Source organism: Macaca fascicularis, chromosome 1 (genome assembly GCF_037993035.2).
Source record: "Macaca fascicularis isolate 582-1 chromosome 1, T2T-MFA8v1.1".
Taxonomy (NCBI): Eukaryota; Metazoa; Chordata; class Mammalia; order Primates; family Cercopithecidae; genus Macaca; species Macaca fascicularis.
This window is the reverse complement of record NC_088375.1, coordinates 63,821,399-63,847,238: the sequence shown is the minus strand read 5'-3', so window position 1 is coordinate 63,847,238 and position 25,840 is coordinate 63,821,399. Positions and strand designations below refer to the sequence as shown.

The window sequence follows — 25,840 nt, the reverse complement described above, 5'->3', positions numbered from 1 at the left end:
GAGAGGCAGAGAAGGAAAACTCAGAGGGAAGTGGCGTGGCTTCAACAGACTTCTTTTTTGGCCCGTCTTTGTCCCAAAGCCTTTTGCTTGGCCCTGCTGAGACCATCGCTCTAAGAAGAGACCACGAGACTGAGAGAGGACTCCCAGCCGCCCTCGGAGCGGAGGCCGAGTGCTGCGCAGCCACAGCTGTAAGTGCCCCGGGAGTTTGTCTCAGTGCTTCTGTCTGCCCCCGCAGCCCTCGGAGTTATTTGGGTGTTTGGGTGGAGGAGTGGAGGCAGGGAATGCAAGGATGAGATTTCCAATCTGGCAGCTTCAGAGTTTAGATCCAGCCCAAAGATCCCACCCTGGAGAAGCTCCCAGGGTGTGGCAGCAAGAAAGGACTTCCCTGCCTGTGCGAAGAGCTGGGGCCCAGCTCGCGACCCACAGGGGCCATCAGTCCCAGGACGCAGCTGCTGGCCCCGTCAGAAGAGGGTGGCGCTGCTGCCTCAAACCTGCAGGACCTGCCAGAAACTAGAGCCCTGGATGAGGGCAAAACCCTGCTGGCACCCAGAGTCCCCTTGTGACATTGACAGAGTGCCTTCTGGGATGCAACTGTGTTGGCCAGGGTCTCATCAGGGGAAGCTTGGCCCCTGGAGTAGGAAATTGTCACTCCTGTTCTAAATCATAAATATTTCTCCTTGCCCAGTGCTGCAATGCCAGGGGAGCCAATGAATAGGGTCAGACGGATCTGGGTTCTATACCCAGTTTACCACCAACTAGTTGTTCTTGATCCAGGAGTCCACTGGGCTTCAGTGGCATTTTGTAAACTGCAAGTGCTCTATAATTGCTAGGTATTATGTATTAATACAAATAATTTCTTTGGGCTTACAGATCAATCTCCCACCAAAAAGTTCCCACGGAGATAGTAACTTGTCTATATCTTTAGACCTACACAGTGCTGGGGCTTAGTAAGCACACCCTGCCTGTGCCGGACAGATGAACAGATGGATGGATGAGTGGATGGACGGTTGTTCATGGAAACCTCTAGAATCCCAGCATTGGTCAGGCTCTTTAGTGGGATACAGAGAAGTGTGAGGCACAGCCCTGCCCTCCAGGAATGGACAGTCTACTCGAGGAGACAAAACCCACAAATAACCTAAAGGAAAAGAGCACCGAGCCTCCTGAAACCAGGGCTGTAGGTGCACTTCCCAGAGGGAGCAGGTCTAGACCTGCTAGGGTTGAGGTGGGTGAGGCGGAATTGTGAGCATTACTGGGAGGTAACAAAGCCTTGTGCTCTCTACATAGCCTCTTTTCACAGACAAACTTTGCTTCCAAGACTGTAGGTCCCATTATTTTTTAGGGTGGATATATTTGTCCTTTTCCAAGGTATGGGATCGGGAGGGAAGGTCCTGAAAGTGGACGAGAGCCTAGTAAGATAGTATGATGGGGGCGGGAGACTCTGTCTGCTTCAGAATCCTCACCTGCCCCTGCTCACTAGTCTCCTGTCAGCAGAAGTGATACCCTACACAACACAGATGGGACAGAAGATTGTGCCTGGTTTCAGGTTGGAGTCAGCAGGGTAAGGAGAGAAAGGAAGTGAGAAGTGAGAGCGAAGGGGGTTCCAATGTTTTTGGAGGGCTGGTCCCAGGCCCGGGGGCTTGGCAACAACTCAGTCCTTCTTACTCCACAGGGGCTGAGCTACCCTGTAGCTTTGGCAAATGGGCAGGACCAGGACTCCAGGCTTAGAAGTGCTGCTAGGCAAGAAGGGGAAAGAGTTAGGGACCTCCAGTGGGGAGTGAGTCACTGCAAGTTCTGCTCTGTGTGGACCAGGGCTGGCAGAAGGCAGAGTCTTGCATTTCAATCCTGCTTTTCACTGTTACTTAACTGTAGAGGATGACTCAGCCTGGCCTCTAGGAGGATTCCCTGGTTTGAAGCATCTGAGTCAGCTGAGTGGGTGGGATGAGGCTTAAAAAGACAGCTACTGCCAAAGCCCAGCAGAGATGACATGGAAAGGGACTCCAACCACTGTATGAGATCTGAATGTGCCTCCTAGGTGAGCCAGCCTGTGTCACCCCACACGCCGCCCCCACTTCCCACAGACCTGGTCCCAGTCACTCTCTCGTTGCTCCTAGTGACACTGGGCCCAAGGACTAGGCTCTTATAAAATAGCAGCCTCAGCAAACTCCTACCCTTCTGGGATGGGGTAGGGGAACCTGCAGCGGCAGCACACCCAGAGTGAGCATCCAGGGGAAAGAAGCAGGGAGGAGGTGAGATGCAGGAGTCCAAAGTTAAGGCCGAGGTAACTTACAAGGATCTTGAGCACTTTTTGTGTGGCCCTCAGGAGAAATACTCCCAGGAGCGGGAGGCAGCTCCATGGGGCCGGTCTGGCTCTACCTTTTGTGGATGTGGAAGAGATGACTCAAGCACAGTGTGGTGCTTGGCATCAATGACATTTGAGGTCCTTGTAGGAGTGTACTGGAGCAGGCTCCATGCTGGTGGCTTGAAGTTAGCCATGGTGTAAGTGTTTACACCATAGGAAGTGGCAAGCATGACCAACCAGGACCGTGGCCTCTAGACTCACCCCGTCTCCCAGTTGGTAAACAATTATCTGGATCCTTCCCAACTTGGGGACCCTGCTGTGCTATAAGATCATGACACATGTCACCTGCAGAGGAAGCCACAGCCACGAGTGATGTCCATTTTACCTATGAGGGAACAAATGCCCCAAGGTTCAGTAACCCACCCAAGGTCACAGATGTGTGGAGCCGGGATGAGAATTCTGAGTCCTGAACTCACAATCACTCCATGGCACCAGACGGCCTCACTCTCTTGCCCACAGAAGGAATTTGTCCTATCTGAAATCACGCTCAAATTACTTTGGCCTGCCATCCACACGTCTTTTTAAAGAAATGTTAAGTGATTAGTTGATATTCTTAAATTACAAAAACAACTTAGGCTTGTGTAACAAATTTTTAAAGCAAAACATATATAACATAAAACGATAGCTCTCAGCCTCTAATCTACCTTTCCCATCTCTCTTATGAATCATTTAATGTATATCTCCCCTTAGCTTTCTGAATCACACCATATAAAACATTCAGTGATTTTCCTTTTTCTTACTTAAAGGCCTCATGTATAGCTTCCCACTTCATTATTTCGTGTTTTTAAAACTGCCCTTGGCCCGGCGTGGTGGCTTACACCTGGAATGCCAGCATTTTGAGAGGCCGAGGTGGGAGGATCACTTGAAGCCAGGAGTTTGATACCAACTGGGGCTACAAAGCATGATTCCATCTCTACAAAAAATGAAAAATAAAAAATCAGCCAGTCATGGTGGCATACACCTGTAGTCCCAGCTACTTGGGAGGCTGAGGCGGGAGGATCACTTCAGCCCACGAATTTGAGGTGGCAGGGAGCTATGATCATGCCACTGCACTCCAGCCTGGGCAAAAGAATGAGGCCCTGTCTCTAAATAGATAGATACATAAATAAATAATAAAACTTCCAATTGTTCCAGAGTATTAATGGATCAGACTTTATGTAGAGAGTCTCATACTGATGGACAGTTAGATTACAACAATGCTTTAGCAATCACCTTTGTACACATATGTGTTTGAGCTTATGTGTGAGTATTACTGTAGGACAGATTCCTAGAATGAGAACCTAGGCTGTGTGCATATTAAGTTTTGATATTGTCCAATTGCCTTCCAAAAAGACCATGCTAATTCATGCTCTACCAATAATATACAAGAGTGTTTCCCCAACACACTTGCCAACCCCAAACATTGTCATCAATCTTTTTAAATTTTTGCCACTCTACTGGGTGAAAATAAATGGTATTTTGAAATGTCAATTTCCTCGATAGTAAGGTTGAGTGTGTTTTCAAAGCTTACTAATTCTTTATAAGATTTCAATTGGTAACTTGTTCATGTTCTTTGCCCATTTTTGATAGGTGTGTTGCCTTTTATTATCTATGAGTGCTTTACACATTGTGCATAGTGATCTACCGTTATGTGTCTCACACATACCTTCTACCTTCCTCGTCGTGGCCTCCCTGCATCAAACCCTCACCCATCCAGCCCCTGAGCTCTCTAACAGGGGCACTATGGAGCAGGGCATGTAAGTCTCATTCTAGTTTTACAGACAGTAGAACCTAGTAGTTAAGAGAGCCGGCTCTTGGGTTAGGCCTGGACTCCAATCCCAGCTTCAAACCCTGCTCTGACACGTGCAGGCTTTCCATCTTTAGGGCTGAACTGCTTAACCGCTCTAAGCGTCCGTTTCTTCAATGGTAAAACAGAGATAATAATAGTATCAGTCTCACAGGCTATCTTTGTGTGCGATAAAATAGCTAACGTTTCTTGAGTCCTTAATTTGTGCCAGTAAATGTATAACAATATTCTATGAATATTGTATTCTATGTGTTCAGTGTATTATAATAATGTATAATTTGTTTAACCCTCACAATGCTATTGTGTATTTGTGTATTCACAAAGCCCTCAGCACAGTGCCCACCAAACAAATGTTAGCTTGTAACATGAGATGTACTCCAGCACTGCTGCATGGTCCTGTGACAGCGTGTGAAAGCATTGCCCTCTGCCTAGCATGCTGTGTCTCTGACCCTGTGGTCAGTCCTTACATATAGCTCCGTTGGGCAACTCCAGTTCTCTCTATCCCCACTGTACCTCTCTGCCACTTTGGCAGCCTTTCTCTGTCTTCTCCAACTCTCCTAGGATTTTGTTGAAATTCACCAAATCTGAGCCCAATCCCCTAGATTCCTGTGCACACAGATTCTATGGGTTCAAACTCTGATGATTAGGAGGCATGACACAGGAAAGTCTTCTCAGCGTTTTTTGTTTGTTTGTTTGAAACGGAGTCTCACTCTGTCACCCAAGCTGGAGTGCAGTAGCGTGATCTCGGCTCACTGCAACCTCTGCCTCCCGGGTTCAAAGGATTCTCCTGCCTCAGCCTCCTAAGTAGCTGGGATTACAGGTGTGCGCCAACAAGCCCAGCTATTTTTTTTTTTTTTTTTGTATTTTTAATAGAGATGGGGTTTCACCATGTTGGCCAGGCTGGTCTCGAACTCCTGACCTCGTGATCCGCCCACCTCAGCCTCCCAAAGTGCTGGGATTACAGGCTTGAGCCACCGCACCCTGCCTTCTCAGACTTTGATTCAAATACTAGCTCTTCTACTTACCCCCTGTGCAGGCTTGGGTGAATTGTGATTACTCAGCTTCTTGGAGCTTGGTTGTACTTGTCTCAGAGGGTGATGGTGAAGATGGCCTGCCCTCGGTGGAATACTTAGCACAGCCCACTGCAGGGGCTCAGCCAGTGCTGCCTCTTCTCCCGCTTTTTCCTGCCTGCCTTTGGTTCTGACTTTCTTTCTAAGGTATTGTGTTGCTTTTTAAAGCTAAGCTAGCATGTTGTATCAATGCCTTTAGGAAACAGCTTCCCTTTGCTCCTAGGCCCCTTCCAAAGTGATAACAAATACTTCGAGAGCCATGCTTTTTCAGGGGTTTCTGAACCATTTCTCCTTTGACTGATTTCCCTCGTGGACAGCAGCATCCGTTACAAAATGCCAGCCCAGGTTCAAGCCTTGAACTGCCTTATTCTACATGTTGGAATATAGGAAATGTTTGCTGAGTGAATGAATGAATGAATGATTGAGTCAATGCCAGGATCTTTGGTCAGATATTCACAGTCCATCTTAATCTTGCTTTCTCTCCAGCCTTTCCTTCCTTTACACCTTTCACCTCACCCTTCCCTGAAGCAAATCGGCCACTTTCTCCATTCATCTGTTCCCAAGGCTTTGGTTATTTCATTCCCTCCCCAACCACATGCTTCATTTCTTCAGGACCTAGTTCTGCTGAATTCTCAAGCACTTTCCCTGTGCCTCTCCTGGGGTACTGTGTACTTTCTCTCTGGTGCCATCACTCAGCCCCTGTCCTTTCTTCTTTGATGACTCCCTGTGGTGGATTCCTATTTGTTCCATCTCTGTGCTGTTCCCAGTGTCTAGTACAAGACTTTGCATGCAGTAGGCATGTAGGCATTTGAAGCATGAATGGATGGACCATCAAGAAGACCCATTGCTCACCATGCCAACCCAGCACTCTCGGGTTACAGCAGAAGTTCCAGTGCCACCAACTCCAGCTCCTGGGACAAACAGCTCTGAGCAGAGCTTCAAATCACCTTTGGTCCATGATATGGTTTGGCTTTGTCCCCACCCAAAATCTCATCTTGAATTGTGATCTGAATTGTAATTCCCATGTGTTGGGGAAGAGACCTTGTGGGAGGTAATTAGATCATGGGAGTGGTTCCCCCATGCTGTTCTTATAATAGTGAGTGAGTTCTCACAAGATCTGATGGTTGTTTAAGGGGCTTTTCCTCACTTTGCTATACACTTCTCTCTCCTGCTGCCATGTAAAGAAGGATGTGCTTGCTTCCCCTTCCATCATGACTGTAAGTTTCCTGAGGCCTCCCCAGCCACGCGGAACCAACTGAACCTCTTTCCTTCATAAATTACCCAGTCTTAGGCAGTTCTTTATAGCATGAGAACAGACTAATACAGTCCATGACATGGTTCATGAAGGGGACACTAACAATCCTAAATCTCTGGGGGATTCCCGTTTTAACTTTGTGTCTCAACTCTCATGGCCAATGAGGTCCAGCTCCAGCAGATAAGGCATTTTTCACCAACAAGACATCTTGAGTCTTTGGGGCTTAGCTGGTTCATTCTCCAGTTGGAAAGCCCAGACTCAGAGAGGGGAAGTAACTGGCCCATGGTCACACATTGGCAAAGTGAGAACCAGAACCAACACCTTAGGATGTCCTATTTACAGCTTTGTTCCAAGTACCAGGGGAAATACAAGCTGGCCGACTTTTGACACCTCATCTGAGCAGAGTCAAATCAAGGTTTACTCAGCATGCTTAGTGCATCCAAAGACAAACGACCCGGATGCATATGTGCATGTATGGGTGAAACAAAGGGCCAGTTAAGCGTGTATCCTACAACAGTTTTGCTTTACCTTGTTAAACACACACACACACACACACACACACACATTTACATTTCTCTTATAGGAACAAGACATATTTATTGTAAAAAAAAAAAAAAGAACGTATTAAAAAGCATAGAGAAAAAAATTAAAATCATGTGATTTCCTACCACCCAGAATTAATAACCTACGTTTTTTAATTGACAGATAAAAATTGTACACACTTACCATATACAAGATGTTGTTTTGAAATATGCATACATTGTGGAATGGCTAAATTGAGGTAATTAACGTCTGCATTATCTCACATACTTATCTTTTAGTGGTGAGGACACTTAATATAAACTCTAGTAGGAATTTTCAAGAATACAACACATTGTTGTTAACTGTAGTCACCATGCTGTGTAATATATCTCTTGAATTTACTCCTAGCTAACTGAAATAGTTTATCCTCTGACCAACATCTCCCCAACTGCCGACCCAGCCCAGCCCCTGGTAACCACTGTTCTACTCTCTACTTCTATGAGTTCAATTTTTTTAGATTCCACATACAAGTGAGATCATATGGTATTTGTCTCTTTCCCTGAGTTATTTCACTTAACATAAGGTCCTCCAGATTTACCCATGGTGTCATAAATTGTAAGTTTTTTTTAAAGCTGAACAGTATCCATTGTGTACATGTACTGCATTTTCTTTCATTGATGGACACTTAGGTTGATTCCATATCTTGGCTACTATGAACAATGCTGCAGTGAACACGGGAGTGTAGACATACTGATTTCATTTCCTTTGTCTATATATCCTGTGGTGGAATTGCTGGAATTTTTAATATATTTCTTTCCAGGCCTTTTTCTATACAAGTGGGAACTCCTTTAAGTGTTGGGGTGGTATTTTGTGTACAGTTTACCATCTTCCGTTTTCTATTTAGATCTTAAGGCATCCTAGGATCCTATTTAGATCCTAGGGCATGAGCGTTTCCCCATATTATTGTAATATTCTCAAAAACTCCATTTAATGGCTGCTTAATAGTTCATTGTGTGCTATGGTTTAACCACTACTTTAGTGTTGGATATTTATAAACAGTACAGTGAAGAACATTCTTGAACAAGTCTTTACTCACATTTCAGATAATTTCTTTAGGACAAATTCCTAGAAGTGGAGGGTGGGAACATTTTTAAGGCTCTCAACACTTGCTGCCAATAGCTTTCCAGAAACATGGATGAATTACACCCCTGCCAGCTGCATTAGAGAGGAGCCTTTTGATTCTGCAGTTGCAGCAAGACCTCAGACTGGGGGAGGGGCACTCTTCCACCCAGAGCCTCTGGGCAGTCCTGACAATGGACCCCTTGTCCTGCCCACCCGCATCTCTTCCTCCTGCACGCCCCTCCATCCCTGGCTCCAGGCTGGGCTGTCTGCAAGGCCTGTGTTCAATCCGGTCCTGCCTTCTTGGCACTCCAGGCTGCCTCCAAGAGCTGGGTTGGTAGAGCTGAGGGATGAGAGATTTACCCATTCTGGAGGGTCACCACCCTTCCAGCTTTGGGGAGGCCCCCAGGGAAAGTGAGGGAGAAGATGTATGAAGATTGCTGAATTATGTGCCTCTTTCGGAGAACCCCACCCAGTCTCCAGGGCAGTAACTTGCCCATTTAAAAGGGGAAAGCAGAGGTCACACTCAGTGACAATGGCTGTAAGGAACACTGGCCAGCATGTGGATGACCTCTGTTTCCTTACAGGCTCTGAAGCCCCTCCATGAATCCCCGGAAGAAGGTGGACCTGAAACTCATAATCGTCGGAGCCATTGGGTAAGCCAAGCTCAGCTCTGGGAGTTGGGAAGCAGCCCCTCACCCAAGGACAGTGAGACTCCCGGTGTGTTCCCATCTCCCATAGGTCCCTTTCTGATTCAGGGTGACACCAGCAACGGTATCCCACCCTCCAAAAAGCTTAGTTGGGAGAAAGAAGCTGTGTGTAAACAGATGGTTTCTAGTCCTAGATCTGCAGTGACTCTGCAGTAACCAGCTGTGTGAATTAGGCAAGCCATTTAGCATCTATCTGTCCTCCCACGTCCTACACACACAGAAAAAACCTGACCATCACTGTAAGATATTCCACTGTCTCCAGACTACTCTGCTCACTCTGCTTGGCTTCTACTTCTGGAAACCATTTCCTACTCCCTTGCTATTCAAAGTGTGGTCCATGGACCACAGAAATTTGAAATTCAGAATCTCAGGGAGAGACAGTGGCAAGAGGGGCCTGGGGAGATTCTGAGAATGGTATGGAAGCATGTGCACGTGTGTTTGCATGTGTGTGTTCACATGTGTCTGGAATTTTCCTCAGTGTGGGAAAGACCTCCCTCCTTCACCAATATGTGCACAAGACGTTTTATGAAGAATACCAGACCACGCTGGGGGCCAGCATTCTCTCCAAGATTATCATATTGGGTGACACAACTTTGAAGCTACAGGTGAGCAGCCTTCCTTTTCCCTCTTCAAAGTACATACACTGAAAATCCGCCCCACACCCCGACAGCCACTCATGTAGCAATGTGCACCAGAGCTGGAAAGGTCTAGAGCAGAAATGGGCAAACTTCAGCTCATGGACCAAATCTGGTCCACCTCCTATTTTTGTAAATAAGACTGCACTGGGGCACAACCATACCCATTGGTTAACTTATCATGTTATGCACTACAATGGCAGAGTTGAGTAATAATTGGCATACAGAGACAGAATGACCTGCAAAGCCTAAAATATTTACTATCTGCTCCTTATAGAAAAAAAAGCTGATGCCTGATCTAGAAGGAAGGGCATTAATCCAGGAGTTGAGAGTCCCCATGCCTAGTCTCAGGTTCTCTGGAAAACTTGGCAGGTGATCTTAGGCAAGACATTCCCAAGGTCCAAGTTTCCAAATCTGTCAGATGGGAATAACAATTCCCACCTTGATGACCCAGAGGAAAAATGAGAGGTCGGATGTGAAATTACTCTCAGGATGTTAAATGTTACCGCAAAGGTGTTGGAGTGTATGTGTGTGGGAGGGTCAAGATGCCTCGGTGTGAAAGAACCATATGCACCTGTACCAGGGCTTGCTGCTCCCTACCCAGCACAAGAAGCCTTGACATGATGTAACCCAGCTGGGCCACCTTCCAGCCACTCATCACAGTCCCATGGGGCGGCTGCTTTCCCCTCCAGATATGGGACACGGGCGGTCAGGAGCGGTTCCGCTCCATGGTGTCCACGTTCTACAAAGGCTCCGATGGCTGCATCCTAGCTTTTGATGTCACCGACCTGGAGTCTTTTGAAGCCCTGGATATCTGGCGGGGTGACGTCCTGGCCAAGATTGTCCCCATGGAGCAGTCCTATCCCATGGTGTTGTTGGGGAACAAGATTGATCTGGCAGACCGGAAGGTACTGTTCATTCATTTATTCATTCAACAAATATTATATGAGCATCCACTATGTGCCCAGCACAGTGTTAGGTCCCACACATACAGAGCTGAATCAGGCATAGTCCTTACTTCAGGAATTTCACAGTCTAGTAGTGGATACAGACACTTTAAAAGATAATTATAAAATAAAATGATAATTACGATACCATATGGTAAATGAAATAATAGAGATATACCTTGGGCATTAAGGAGCCATAATAAAGGGGCATCTACCCAAGCCTAGAATATAGGACAGGCTTCCTAGAAGAGTTGCGTTCTGGGCTGAATAAACAGCATGATATAAACTGAGAACTAAAGGCAATTTTGTCCAGAGACAGGAAACGGAGGAGTTAAGGCATCAGATGTAGGCAGGAGGCAGGTCTCAGTGGAATTTGAATTAATCTGTAGCACAGGGTTTCTGCCTAGGTCAAGTTGGAGGTCTGCAGTTATAAATTCTTGGGTATACAAGTTTTCTGGGGAAGTAATAATTTTTTTATTAGCTGAATCATATTCCAGACCATCGGGTTAACCGCTTGACAGCTGGTCTGCCCTGTGACTACAGTGACCCCACTTGTGTTTACCATTACAGGGCGCTGAGAAGACAGCACTTTTAATCCTTGCCTACTAATGAGGAAAGAATATGGCAGACTGAATTTGTAAAAGATGCTCTTGGGCCAAAAGTCCAGATGCCACCAAAAAGAGCTGTTTAAACCAAGTTTCTCTTTTTAGTGTTTCAAATAGAGAAAAGTAATGGGGAACTGGATCATCTTGTCTGAACTGCATTTTCACAATGGTTCAAATTGAGAAAAGCAATGGAAATGAGGCATCATTTGGCGTGATGAAGTGTGTTTATGCATGGAGAAAGGGAGGGAGGGATGGTGCTTCCAACTGAGCTACCATCTACAGAAGAGAGAGCCTCTGGTTCATAGAGAAAGAAACATTTTTGGTTTGGACATGCTGAGTTTGAGGAGCTTGTACAACTAGTTGGAAATGGCCAGCAGGCTTTGGAATGCATAAGAATGAAATTTCAAAGGAGAAGTATGTGCTGGAAATAGAGATCTAGGAGTCATCTGTTCCGTGGTCACTTCAGGTTGTAAACTCCATGTCAATTCTCTAATTACAAATATCCAGCCTCAGATAATAAGCAAGGTCTTAAGTTCATTCAAAGGCAAGGTGTCTCCATTTTTCCCCCACTGGGATCAGCTGTGGGTGAGAACCTTGTGGTCTAAGAGAGGGAATAGGTCCTTAGAATCTCACCGCCAAGCTTAATGTCCATCCACACTTCCTCCTCTTGTCTGGGGTAGTAATTCCAGTTTCAGACCCTGTCAGGAGTAAAGCAGGAAGAGGGAGAAGAGGTCAGGAGAGCAGGGCAATTCTAATTTGACTGGTACTATCATAAGACAGTCTTGGCTGGGCGCGGTGGCTCATGCCGGTGATCCCAACACTTTGGGAGGCCAAGGCAGGCGAATCATGAGGTCTGGAGTTTAATATCAGACTTGCCAACATGGTGAAACCCCGACTCTACTAAAAATACAAAAGATTAGCTGGGCATGGTGGTGGGTGCCTGTAATCCCAGCTACTTGGGAAGCTGAGGCAGGAGAATCGCTTGAACCAGGGAGGCGGAGGTTGCAGTGAGCCGAGATCGTACCACTGCACTCCATCCTGGGCAACAATGTGAGACTTTGTCTCAAAAAAAAAAAAAAAAAAAAAAAAAAAAGACAGTCTCGCACTCTCTGGCCTGACAGGTGTTGCAAGCTCTTTCTTCTGTGGGTCACTCGTGTGGGTCCTTTGGAAGTCTCCACTGGGAACATTTCGCTGTACCTCCCATGACAAGGGTCTTGCATTCTCCTCCCCAACCCCTAGCTTTCAGCATCCCCACCCCATGGGGGTCACCTTTTCCTCCAAGCAGTTTCTAAGTGGGATTTAGCCAGCCCCAGCCTGTTGTGCACTCTCTTTCTCTCCCTTGCTCTCTCTCTCTCTTTGTTGAATCCACATGTCCTTCACAAGGTACACACATGCGTTCTGGCTCCACTGGTGGACAAGGGTAAGCTGGTGCTCGGTGCAGCCTCTTCTCTCTCTGCCCTGTTGCCTGTTGCCTCAGATACCTCAGGTATGTGTCAGACACCAGTCCACCATGTCCACCAAACTCCAGGGGTTGTACATTAACGACTCTCCTCAACACCATCTTTCAGCTAGAGGTGAGTCCTTACCTGTTCCTCCTCTTGGGAGAAGCAGGGGTAGTTGTACCCACAATACAACTCTCTCCAAGGAAATCCCTCCTAATCCTCATTTTCAAGCCTTTTATATCCATGCTGTGGGATTTCAAGTCATCCAAGAGAGTCTTGGTCATGAGCCTTTGGGGATATGTACCCAGGGTGGACTGTCTCCACTTGCTTTATCTCTGACATCTGTCCAGTTGTTGTGCCTCTGCCAAAACTTTCATTTTAACTTCCATCTTGTTTCTTGTCTGTAGGGTCGGGGGAGGGAAGCTGGGGAAGTACAAGACCAAGAGTCAGTGAAATAAGAGGTGCCATCTTCTGTTGAAAGGGAGGAAACCAATACGAGGCTTAAGAACCATGAGGAAGCTTTGCCAGTTACTCTTGGAAGAAGTGGGAGGAGGAGCCACTTGGGGACAAGGACAAGATCTGATGGGTGACACCAAGGACTCCACCGAAGGAGGAGACCATGAGTTTGAGGTGGGGTCTGTGTAGGGTACAAGCCAGGAGCAAGGAACTTTGGACTAGGGCCTTTCCAACCAAGAGAAGAGGAAGGACAGAGCTGTGAGGGCACCAAGAAACCATGAAGGAAAGAAGAGGGACCAGGGAAGGCGGAAGGGCCAGGGCTGGGGTGGCAGAGGCTGGGGAGCAGGGCAGCAGGAGGGAGGGCCTGAGGGGGTTGAGGGAAAGGAGATCAGGGCACAGGAGACCAGGTTTCTTCTTTTACAGAGGTCCTGAGAGGAAGAGGCTGACATGGAGAGAATGTGGGCAGCAAAGGATTTCTGAGGCTACCATGAGAGGTGGCCGTTGTGTGTTGAGGGGTTAGGAAGCCTCACTAGATGGCAAGTGTTTAGTGAATGAGGGGCATCTGGCAAGGTGAGGAAGGCAGGTGTTGACTTGCGGGAGTAGAGGGGGTCCAATCCAAGCCTCAGGGTTGGGTGAGCTTTGGTGCCCAGAGAGAGGAAGAACAAAGGTTTGAAAGAGGCAGTGAGGCACCAGGCAAGCCAGCCCCCTCTCTCGGATCTGTGATGAGTAAAGTCTGCAAATAGCCCCAGTGCGGAAGGCAAGAGGGGGCGCTGGGGAAGCATGACTCTAGGAAAAACCAGGGTTCAGCCAGACAGGGAGGTCCCTGGAGAGGTGGAGGAGGGGTGAGGAGAGGATGGAGGAGAGGGGAGCCTGTCTCCCAACAAGGTAGGCCCAGGGATGGGGTTTGTAGGGGAGGTGGACTAGGATAGGGGAGGGGAGGAGGCACTGAGTGATAGTGAAATCAGAACAGGGACGTGGAGAGGAGGAGATGGGTGGGAGAGAGCAGAAGGACTTTAATTCTGAGACCTGGGATTATAAAGCCCCAAGAGGGGAGGCTGGGAAGTGCCAGCCTTCAAATGTCTTTACTCTGCACAAACCTAGCAAGGGCTCTGCCTTCCCCTGGCCAGGTGTTGACATGGAGAAGGAGCCAAGAGGTACGTTCTTGTGGGGCGCCTTCTCCTCGGAGCCCGTCCCGCAGATGCGGGCTCACACCCGCCCACCTGGTCCATATGCCTCCATTACCTCCTCTGCGGGGTGGAGACCAGAACACAGACTTCCTGAGACTGAGTAATAATAGGAAGGATGTGATTTCCATAATGGAAATAATGGAATGAGGAAATGATCCTCCTTATTATTATCTCCAAGGGACAGCTGGGAAAATACAGCAGCTTCTCCTATCTAATAAGAAGAAAATTAGTATTTAAAATGTACTGCAGCTTGGTCCAGTGGTTCACGCCTGTAATCCCAACACTTTGGAGGACCAAAGTTGGGGGACAGCTTGAGCCCAGAGTTCGGAACCATCCTGGGCAACATGTCGAGACCCCATCTCCACAAAAAAAAAAAATTTTTTTTTTTAATTAACCGAGTGTGGTGGCACACCTGTATTCTGAGCTACTCGGGAGGCTGAGCTGGGAGGATCTCTTGAACACGGGAGGAAGAGGCTGCAGTGAGCTAAGATCACACCACTGCACTCCAGCCTGGGCGACAGAGCAAGACACTGTCAAAAACAAAACAAAACAAAACAAAAAACCGCACACACACACACACATACATCATATATACACACATATACATACATATATATATACACACATATTTATAATATATATATAGCCAGTTTAGGAAGGTGAGAAAGTTCTGAAGATGAATAGTGGGGAATGTACAGTGTGAATACAATATGAATGTACTGAATACCCATGAACTGTATGCTTAAAAATGGTTACAACGAGTCAGGTACATTTTATCTGTAATCCCAGCACTATGGGAGGCTGAGGTGGGAGAATCGCTTGAGGTCAGGAGTTCAAGACCAACCTGGGCAGCATAGCAAGACCCCCCCCCATCTCTCCAAAAACAAAACAAAACAAAAATTCAAAAAAAAAAAGTGTTTCATTTAAAAATAGTAAATTTTATTAGGTATATTTACCACAATAAAAACAGGCATATATGGCCAGAATAATTTTAAAGAAATTACTGATTTAGCTTAAAAAAAAATCCCTGCTCCTTCTACAGAAGGTAATAGGGAAAAAAATAGTTTGTTAGAAAGAACAGCTTTGCTGGCATCTGTGCTACCAGGAGTTTATTCACTGGGGCACGAATTATTTGCTGTGTGCTCAGGTGGGTAATTTCTGATTTACCAGTGATTCCATAGACTTAAGATCATGTTTTCTAAAAATATCCTTTGTTATTTTTAGTGATGGCTTAATGGTTTAGTAATTAGTATTTGACATGCTAATTTTAGCACTTGTATAATCGATTATTTTAAATGCACATGAGATGGAAAAGCATCATAAATAAAATGATGCCAGCTGGACTAATTTTGTCAAATGTTTGCCTTCCAATGAACAAGCAAAATTGTAACCAGAAAAGTGAAATGTCAATAGTATATTGTTGACCAAAAGTAACATTAATGCAAGCAATACTTGCAGAATTGTCATACTTCCCAAGTCCCCAGTTATCACACCCTGAGCTTATTTTCAGAGTCAGAGCCTAAATTATAAATAACTTTCATTTTATAAATAAAAGATGAGACAATTTTTAAAATCATGAAACTGTCTCTGGGATTGGAAGAGAAAAGTGAAAAATACTGTCTGGGTAGCTTTCTTTCCAGGCCAGCTTTCTGAGGTTGGGGTGGGGAGGAGGGGGAGATATAAAAAGAATGTTAATTTGCAACATAATCACAATGATATTTCGGAGTCTGTATGCAATCATTCGAAACCAAACAGAGAGCAGGGAGAAATGAGATTAAAAGTCTGTCATAACCGGGCACTTGGGTAGATCTGGTCATGGTAAGTCAGAGGAAAGGGTCAGCTGAGATCAGCTGGGACTTTTTATCCCAGTAAGACAGACATTCCCAGGACCTGCAGGAGCCACAGAGACAATTAAACAGGGGCAGTGTTTGATCGGCCTCGGCCTGCACTGTGTTCTGAGAGGGGTGGAATGGTCCTTTCTCCATGAGAAAGACCTTGGCTCTCCTAAATACATTGAAATGATGATTATAAAGTACCAGGCTCAGCAAATGCTCAATATGTGCTCATTTCCCCTTCCCCAAATAATCAGACATCAAACTCGGTGTACCAATTGTCTTTGGAAGGAACCCAGAGGGCTTCCAGGGCATTTCCAGGCCAACATCACAAGTTGAACGCCGTTAGCACTTGAGTGGAGATGTAGTCATTCAGCCTGTGCCTAGTGGCTCGTGTGTGCCAGGCCAAGAGCTGAGCTCCTGACCCTGAGCTCCCAGAGGAAGACAGAAGAGGAGATGCATGGTTCTTATGCAGCGCCCTGTAGAGGGCGACTCAGACTTCAGGGGGAGCACTGAGCTGGGGCTGCATCCAAGCTCTGCCTTCTCTCAGCTGTGTGATCTGGGGCAAGTTGCTGAACCTCTCTGAGCCTCAGTGTTTTTGTCTATAAAGTGGAACTGACAATGCCCATCTCACAGGGTTATGGAGAGGATGAGATGAGTTCATATGTGATAAAGTGACGTTTAACACAGTGCCTTGGCCCATAGTAGGAGCTTATTAATTGTTCCTAGGACCCTACCCTGGGGAAGCAGGGTCAGCCAAGACCCGAGTCTCTGCCCAGCAACAGGTCTCCTGAGTGTGAGCCTCCTTAGCTGGGCTGGAGAAGAAAGTCCTCCATTCCAGCCCTTCCTGGTTGTTGTCTCTCATGTGCAGCTCCCTTTGAAGGGACTGACAAAGGAGGCAATGGTGGAAGAAGTTCTTAGTTTAGGCTTAGGAAGGCAGCAAAATGCAGTGGGCTGTAATTCCACCAGGCCTGTGTTCAAATCCTGCTCAACCTCACAAACTCTGGGCAAGTTTTTTTTCTCTCCAGGCCTCCGTTTTTTCATCTGTGAAATGGAGCTAACAGTTCCCACCTCCTACATTTATATGTAAAGTTATAGACACTTGGGAGGTTCTCAATAAATGGGAGTGGTGGTGGGCCTGGTGGGGATGGTGAGGATGTGATGGTGGCAATGGTGGTGATGGCGATGATGATAATACAGGAACCATGCTTATTTCTTCCCCTCATTCAGGTACCCCAGGAAGTAGCTCAAGGCTGGTGTAGAGAGAAAGATATTCCTTACTTTGAAGTCAGTGCCAAGAATGATATCAACGTGGTGCAAGCCTTTGAGATGCTGGCCAGTCGGGCTCTGTCGAGGGTGAGTGGCTGTGGTGGCAAGACCTGCTAAGACCGCCCCCTGGATTGGGGAGGGTCTCAGGAGCTTCCAGAGAAGAACATCTGGGGTACGGGCAGGGATGTGGGTGGGACGGGATTGCTCATCGTCTCAGTTAATTAGCTATGGAATGGGTTCAACAGCACTCCAGTTCTGGAACCGCAGAATGCCAGAGGTAGAAAGCTACCTTAGAGGGTGCAGTCAGCGGTCTGTCAGTCCAGCTAACTAACCAAATCCCTTGTGGAGTATCTAAAAACTCCAGTCCTGTACCTCAGCCCTGGAGATCCTAACTGAGGAAGGGTTTGAGAAGTGATGGTCTAGTCCAACCTTCATTGGCAGGAGGTGCCAGGCATTCACCCAAGTGAAATATCAAACCTGCAGGAGTTACTGACATCTTCCAATCAAAAAGATTAATAGACGTAGACCCCTAGGTATGAAGGTTCGTCAAGAATGTGTTGAGTGTGTGGCAGGCGCTGTACAGGCCCCGGGACCCTCTGTCTGAAGAGGCAGGCAGATAGGCCCCTAAGTGATTGTAATACAATGTGGCATGGTGGGACAGGACTTGGGGTAGGGCCTAGAGGAGGGGCACGCAGACAGCCCATGCCGCAGGGCAGGGGAGGGGGTGAGGAGGAGGGAAAGTGAAGAAGGGATTGGGAGAAGGGAGCAGTTTAGGTTGATGGCCAGGTTTCCAGCTTGGCAAATGAAGGGACAATGGATTAGTGATTCCATGAGCCAAGCAAGACAGGGAACAAAGGAGAAAGCAGGGGCTTCACGAGAGAAACGAGTAATGACGTCCATGTGAGCACATTGCATTCAAGATTCCTTGAGACACCAGGTGAAAACGTCTGAATTCGGCAAGGAGGTGGGGAAGACCATGGAAGGCTGCCTGGAAGCAGTGGCATGGTTTTAACGTCAGTCTGGTGTGGAGTTTGGAAGCCCTGGGATTGGCAGGGGGAGGGACTCGGCTTGTGTCATCGTTCTGCCACATCTCATCAACATGGGCTTCTTAGGAGAGGGGAAAGCATCATCGCAGCAATGGTTCTGAATTGAGGAAATGGGCAAATAAGGGTAGGGGACTGGAGGCTTCCCCTATGTGGAAGCATCCACCGCCCCCATGGGCTGCCCTCTGCAGCTGCGCTGGAAAGAAGCGCTCCAGGCCCCAGTGAGGGGTTGTCCCAGACAGAGAGAGGCAGCAGCTACCTCTAGCGGCTGCTCAGGGAGAAGCGCCCAGCTAGGCATCCTCAGGCTTCAGAGCCCTGATCTTAGGGTTCCCCTGACCCTCACTGGCTCTTCTGCTTCCCCTCCAGCCCTCACTGTCTCGGGAAAGGGAAAGCAGCGAGGTGTCCATCGCTTAGTGCTTGGTCAAGAAGTGGGCGGTGTAGTCTGCTCCCGAAGCACAGGCGTGCCTGCTCTTGCCGTCCTCCTGGAGTGCTGAGGAATGCTGTTTGCCCTTGGTGGTGATATTGATCAATAATCCTCCACAAGCACAGTGTGCAGCGACTGCCAAATGCTTAGTCACCAGGAAGCGTCCATCAGCCCACAGCCCGTGTCTGTGCATGGTTAACACCTGTGCTATCTGAGGAAGGAGTATCCTTTCTTCTTCAAATGATGTCCTTCCTACTGTATTGTGGGTAAATTAGGACCTTCTGACTCTGTCGCTGTTATGACGTGGTGCTGTTTAGTAGACAGTGGCTTGTCTGCTTGTTGCTTTTTTTAAACACCCTTTCTTGGCAAAAGACTAAATGGGTAGCAATCCATGTTAGTCCCCCATGTTTATGGGGCATGTGCACTGATCAGAAGTCTGAAAGTCACAGGTGTGGTACCTGCAGTCAGACTGGCCTGGATTTGAATCCTGCCCTGGTTCTTTCAAGTGGACCCCTTGGCAAGACATATGACTATTCTGCGCTTCCATTTCCTCTCCATAAAACGAAAATAATTTGAGTCCATAAATATCCATTGAGTTGTCAGGCTAGACCTGGAGATACAGCCCTCAGTGCACTTGAGGTCAGTAGAGTGAGATATCCATAAGTGACTGTCCCGGAGTGACGTGAGCGCTGTGGGGTATGGGATTAAGGTGAGAAGGTGACTCCCAGGCAGCTGGTGGCGAGGATGAATGAGGATGCCTGCTCGGAGAAGTGACATGTCAGAAGGTTTGGAAGGCAATTCACAGTTTGCAGGTGGAGATGGTAGGCCATGGTGGGTGTAAGCAGGAGGGGAAGAAGGGCAGAGAGAAGGCCAAGGCCAGAGACCCAGGCATGAGTTCATGGGGCTTACAGGAGACACCTACTGTAAGTCTCGTTGGCAAGAAGAAGAAACCTGGCGTGGAGGAATGTCAGAGCATGGGGACGTAGTTCGTGATGAAGCCAGCAAGGCCACCAAGGCCTGGTGAAGCCCAACCAGGAGTTCAGACGCCATACCACAGGCCCACGCCTTCCACATGGCACTGTTAGGCCACCCAGGGTACTCAGGAGCTCACCCAGGACCTTGAAACCCAACAGGGCACGACTTTCTGCAGTGCCTTTTTTGCTTAAAAACTTGAAGGAGAAATATTTTCACATAAAAACAAACACACTTAACTGGACATAGAATGTAAAATTCACATCGATTCTTAAGATGAAACAGAAGTTTACAAATACAGATTTTGAAGTCAAAGAAAAGTTTTCAAAGGCATTTCCTATAAGGAACTTCCCTTCCTTCCCAGGGAGATTGTGGGTTCATTTGCTCCAGCCCAGGGTGTTTTGAGAGGAGGATGTGGAAGGTGCTTCTACAATAAGGAGTGAGCCCCCAACAGGGGTGGGGCTCTGAAGTTGGAACGATCTGGCTTTATACTCAGCTCTACGTCTCACTGTGTGTCCCTGAGCAAGTCATGCAGCCTCCCTAAGCCACCACTTCCCTAACTTTAAAGTACAAATAATAATATCTTCCCCATGAGGTTATTGTGAGGGTTAAATAAAATACTATTGTAGTGCAGAGAGGGCATTACGTGCTGTTTTAAAATGGAGCTGTGTCATAGGGTTTTCAGCAGGGCAGCTTCGTGCTGCCGAAAGGATGGGCTCCATGGGTGGTGATGAAGAGGCTACTGCAATAGTCCAGGCGTGAGAGGATAGAGCTGGCAAGGTGAGGGTGAATTAAAGAGACTTTGGAGGTAGAAACTTCAGGAGCTGATGATGATCAGATGCAGGGAGAAAGGAACAGGAGCAGTAAAGGCTGATGACCAGGTTTCTAGCTTGGCAAATGAAGGGACAATGGATTAGTGATTCCTTGAGCCAAACAAGACAGGGAACAAAGGAGAAAGCAGGGGCTTCATGAGAGAAAGGGGTAATGACGTCCACATGAGCACATTGAATTCAAGGTTCCTCGAGACACCCGGTGGAAACATCTGAGTTCTGCAAGTGAGCCTTGTAGTAAAAAGAGCAATATGTGAGGCACCTGCTGAGTGCAGAGTAGGTGTTCAGTTAACATACTGAAAGAGACCAGAGTAGGTGTCCAATTAATATTCGGAAAGAAACCAGAGTAGGTGTTCCGTTAACATGCTGAAAGAAACCAGAGTAAGTGTTCAGTTAACATTCTGAAAGAAATCAGAGTAGGTGTTCAGTTAACATTCTGAAAGAGACCAGAGTAGGTGTTCAGTTAACATTCTGAAAGGAAAGAAGGTAGGTACATTACTTTAGTAACCAATTTAGCCACATTCAAGGTTTAGGGTATTTAGTTATTACAAAATATGACGAAGGATGCCCTAATAATTAAAGAAGAGATACCCGCCAGCTTTGAAAGATGTGGGGTGGTGAGGTTTTGCTCCTAGAAAGTTAGCAATGCCAGCCGGGCATGGTGGCTCACACCTGTAATCCCAGCATTTTGGGATTACATCCGCCAAGGCAGATGGATTGTTTGAGCCCATGAGTTTGAGACCAGCCTGGTTGAAACCCCATCTCTACCAAAAATATAAAAAACTAGCCGGGCATGGTGGCACGTGCCTGTAGTCCCAGCTACTTGGGAGGCTGAGGTGGGAGGATCACCTGAGCCCGGGAAGTCAGGCCACTGTGAGCCGTGATTGTGCCACTGCACTCCAGCCTGGGCCATAGGAGTGAGACCCTGTCAAAGAAAGGAGGAAAGGGGAAGGGGAAGGGGAAGGGAGAGGGGAAGGGGAAGGGGAAGGGGAAGGGAGAGGGGAAGGGGGAGAGGAAGGGGAGGGGGAGGGGAAGGGGAGGGGGAGGGGGAGGGGAGGGGGAGGAAAAGTTAGCAATACCATCCCTGCTGGGGCTTGTCAGGCCCAGCTCCGGTAGCACCGGTAGTACCGCCTAGAGGCCCAGTTCTGTTGGGGTTAATTGGAAAAAGACAGAATCACCACATCCAGTGGAGGGAAGCGGGCTGGCTGGTGGCTGCTCGGTGAATCACAGCAGCTTTACACGGTCCTCAGGATGCAGGACTTAAGGCAAGGCCACTGGGCCACTGTGGGGGACAGGGACAGACTCCCACAGTCACACCCCCACTGTAATGCTGCAAGCATTGGAATAGCATTTTATTACTTGCACAGTTAGATTCACAAGTTGTCAAGAGGCCTGGGGCCTGGAGAACAGAATGACATAGAAACCTAATTATGGCCTGGAGGTTTTGCAGAAAATCTGAGGAATAAGATGCTGCCATTGTCAGTGAAAATGATGTCGTTAATGGGAGGGTGCAGATGTTATTAGGGCAACACTGGCATGAAAACCTCAGGCTCTGCCCATACAACAAATGAGGACGCCTCTCACACCTACCCCCGACGGCACTTGCTCTGCTGGCCCCAAGATCCTACCAGGGTGGGGTGAGGGATGGGGGATCCCCAAGAAACCAACTCTGTGACGAAGGACTGGACCCCAGGTTCAGCATCACGAGCTCTGTGCCATCGGGTTAAATTACTGCTCAGTCTGGGGATGGCAGGGAGTGATGAGGTGTCAAGGGATCTTCTTATGTATTTGGGGGGCCCAGCATCATCAAGGTGCAGGAGGCAGGGCTGGACACCGCCTCCTGAGGTCCAGGGTCACGAGCATTCACCAGCTGGGTGTCTGGCCTGAGCCTGGGAGCTGCCAGGGAGATAACATCAGAGAGGAGGAGGCAGCACCCCTGTCACTGGAGGTTGCCCCCCTGAGTAGGACACTTGAGATGGACTGCCAGGGACAGTTTTGTGTGACACACAGGAGGCTCCGCCCTTGCTCAGGTCCACGCCAATGCAGCACAAACCCCTTCCACACAGAGTGAATGCTCATCACTCACCCCGAGGACCACAGTACTGGCTGTGGGAGGAACATGAAGGAGATTGAGCTCTGTGACTAGCGGAGGCCACAGCAGCGTGAAGAGATGGGATTCCTTGAAGAAGAAACCCTTCAGCCTGAGGAACCCATCTGCTTAAAGAAGGGCCCCCTCCATATCACCCCAACCCCTGAACTGGGTCGGGGGCAGGCTCTTGGTGAGAAGTGGAGCCAGCTGGAAAGGCAGAAGCTTGACAGACTGAGAAGGGGCTTCCTTTGAACCCTTGTTGGGACAGGAGAGGCTGGAGAAGCAAAAGGGCCCAGGATTAACATTGAGTCCATTTTAGGGAGGGCTCCCTGGACGCAGCCAGCACAGAGGACCAACTGGGTTTTTCCAGGCACGAGTAGGGGAAGCTGGGAGACGGGCAGAATGAAAAGGAGGTTGGGGGTATTGGGAAATTTGCGGGAAGAGGTCTCCAGGAGAAATGAGGAGTGGCCATCACCTCTCTGCCTGAGCCCAAATGACAACTCAGCTGTCCCCTCTGGAGAATGGAAAATTATAGGACTTGGCTGGAGGTGAGGAGACTTGGACCGCTAATTCAGACACTGACCTGCTCTGGGCTCCTGGGAAGAGGCTGGAGGGGGAACACGGGAAGAAGGAGGGTGGGGAACACCAGTGGCTTCCCTGTCTGGGCCTCAGTTTCCCACAAGTACAATAGGGAGGAAACAAGAGCCCAGGCTCTGAGGCCCATTAAGAAATGAAGGGTGGGCGGTGCTCTCTGCACCTCAGGACATGAATGCTGGCCTCTCTTTCCTTCCCCAGTACCAGAGCATCTTAGAGAATCACCTCACAGAATCCATCAAACTCTCGCCAGACCAGTCAAGGAGCAGATGCTGCTGACCTCCGGACGCCTGCTCTAGACGCCCAGAAACAAAGCCTGCCCCAGGCCTGGTCATCCCAGGCTTGAGAACAGATAACCATCACCCTCCAGCCCCACTGCCTGCCCAAGCACAGCGCAGGGGACCTAGGCTCTGCGGCAGAGCCCTTGACCCGGTGCTGGGCCCAGAGTCAGAGGGCAGCCCCTGGCTCAGGCTGAGTCTAGTGACAGCGTCTGGGTGAAGCCGGAAATGTCACAGCCAAACCCTGGCCCTGCAGAAGTCACAGTTTCCACAGTGGCTGCACATTTCCCCACCCGTCCACCCCTCAAACACTCCTGCTCCAGAACGCATATCTCCGCAGACCGGCCACTGACTGGAGTCTGGTTACATCCTCCTGTGGACAGACCTTCCTCACCCCCTCCCACCTCACACCCCTCAGCCACAAGCAAAGCTTTGGACAATGGCACAGCTCAGCCTCCCTCAACAAGCAGACGAAGGAGTAAAGCTCTGGACCCCACGGGCTGGGCCTGCCTCACCTCCTGGCAGAAGCTCGCGTGCCTGAGACCCCCTCTGCTCCCTCCAGGGTAGAGGACTGAGGGAGCACAGGAGAAGGCACGAGGGACCCTGGTTCATTCCTCCTTGCCGGGTGCTCAGGCAACTCACATAAATCTCTGAGTCTCCATTTGTTTATCTGTCCTGTGGGGGTGATATTTGCCTTGCCTGTATCACAGTGCGGTTTTGAGACCAGAAGCTGTGCTTAAATCTAGTAGCTGTTGTTGATATGCATTTATTTACCTCTTTGACAAGTATTTTTGCGTATCTACTATATACAATGCATTGAAGTCCAGTGACAAACAAAACAGACAGGGACCCTGCCCTCCTGGAGCCGACATCTGGTGAGGGAGAGAGGCAATGGATGCAGACTCTAGAGAGATACTTCCAAATAGCAGGTAAGTGCTATAAACAAGGGGAAACAGGGCAATGGGATAGAGTGACAGGGGCTGGGATGAGTTGCTATTTTAGACGAAGTGGTCCAGGAGGGCTTCCCTGAGGAGGTGGCATTTGGTCTGGCGGCTAGAGAATGAGAAGGCAGCTGTCACCTGAGAGCTGGAGAAAGAACATTCCAGGGAGAGGGAGAATCAAGGCCCAAGGCCCTGAGGCAAGAACAAGCTTGCCATTTTCCAGGAACAGTGAAAGGACATCCATTGACCTAAGACTCAAAGCTACTGTCCCAAAGACAAAGCAAAGGGGACCCAGTTCCCTTGGGAGGCTCCTTGATGCTCTGCTGCCTGACCACCAGAGGGCAGCAGTGCTCCTTGTCTTCCAGGCTGAACAGAAAGTGGGTGCTCATGAACGCTTTAGGAGCTGGGGTTTTGTCCTTCACATGCTCAAAATTTGTTCACGGGCTTGGGGCATGTTCAGCCCTTTGGGATTTGTGAGGCAGAGAATTCCAATTTCTTAAGCCTAGTAAGAAATGAGCAAAAACTTCAATATACATGACTCAGGCAAGAAATCAGCATCTGTGGCAAACGCTGGAATGAGATGCAAGAAAGCTCCTGGAGTTTCCATCCCAGCAGATTGTAAGGCTGGAATCTTTTGCTTCCGGCTCCAGGCAGCACAGACAGGGCCCAGCCTGCAGAGGGTGGGCAAGATGTCCTCTCAGGGTCTTCAATGGCCAAGTCCATGCCCACCGCAGAATCTTTCTTCTACCCAGAAGTATCCTTTCCTGAGTTCCAAGCAGAGCTGGGGATGTTAGCCTATGACTGTCATCTGACTTGGAAGGTACACCTAGGGGTCAGGGGAGATCAGCAGGGGAGTCTGGGAGCCGCTTCTCCCCGCACCTGGCTCTGGAGTGGACACCAGCATGGAGCCAGCACAGGAACGGGGGTGCGGGGGGGGCACGGCCTACAGCACAAGCTCTATCTGTGTCCTTCAGAAGTCCCGGGGAAAAATGATGTGCCCTCATGGGAATGGCATTTTGCACATCACACAGGCTGTCCTGGGAGTCAGGCAGACTGGATTGTCAAGTGTGGTGTGTATATAGCAGCTTGTGCACTGCAGTGGACATGTGGACCATTTCTAAAGGTCACAGCAAATAATAAATGTGTCCTTCTTTGTTTTTATCTTTTGTGCTACTTAGATTTTATAGTTATAAAAATACATCTACATGGTTTGACATGAAAAAGATACTAAAAGGCAGACAACTAAAAGTGAACTGAGACTGGCTACATAATGTACAGAACCCAGGGCAAAATGGAGATGCCGGGTCTCTTGTTCAGACATTGTTAAGAGTTTCAAGACAGCAACAACAGAGCCTTCAATCAAGGATGGGCCCCGCTGAGGGCAGGTCACTCATTCATGAAATCAATCCTTAGCAAACAATGAGTCTCAGACACACTGCAGCTAGAATGGAAAAGATTCTGGGTCTGCAAGAGCC

At 48.4% G+C, this 25,840-nt stretch overlaps 1 protein-coding gene across 6 annotated transcripts; it reads left to right on the top strand.

The window, feature by feature from the left end:
• On the top strand, nt 1–25,526 carry RAB7B (RAB7B, member RAS oncogene family). 6 transcript variants are annotated; one of them, XM_045395942.3, is made up of 6 exons: nt 1–188; nt 8,699–8,767; nt 9,300–9,426; nt 10,149–10,364; nt 17,156–17,281; nt 23,348–25,526. In XM_045395942.3, the coding sequence occupies exons 2-6, from the start codon at nt 8,715–8,717 to the stop codon at nt 23,423–23,425; spliced, it is 600 nt and encodes a 199-aa protein (XP_045251877.1). In that variant the 5' UTR covers nt 1–188; nt 8,699–8,714; the 3' UTR covers nt 23,426–25,526. The 6 variants fall into 6 exon arrangements, with proteins under 6 accessions (XP_045251877.1, XP_045251879.1, XP_005595765.2 ...); XM_045395944.3 differs by lacking the exon at nt 23,348–25,526 and adding an exon at nt 19,998–20,267; XM_005595708.5 differs by lacking the exon at nt 23,348–25,526 and adding an exon at nt 18,604–20,267.
• Nucleotides 25,527–25,840: the final 314 nt, after the last annotated feature.

Excerpts from the sequence above, each read along its gene's own strand:
- RAB7B (XM_045395942.3), top strand. The coding sequence starts at position 8,715 with ATGAATCCCCGGAAGAAGGTGGACCTGAAACTCATAATCGTCGGAGCC. Across the intron at positions 8,768-9,299 it reads ATAATCGTCGGAGCCATTGG|TGTGGGAAAGACCTCCCTCC; the intron begins GTAAGCCAAGCT and ends AATTTTCCTCAG. Across the intron at positions 17,282-23,347 it reads CCAGTCGGGCTCTGTCGAGG|TACCAGAGCATCTTAGAGAA; the intron begins GTGAGTGGCTGT and ends TTCCTTCCCCAG.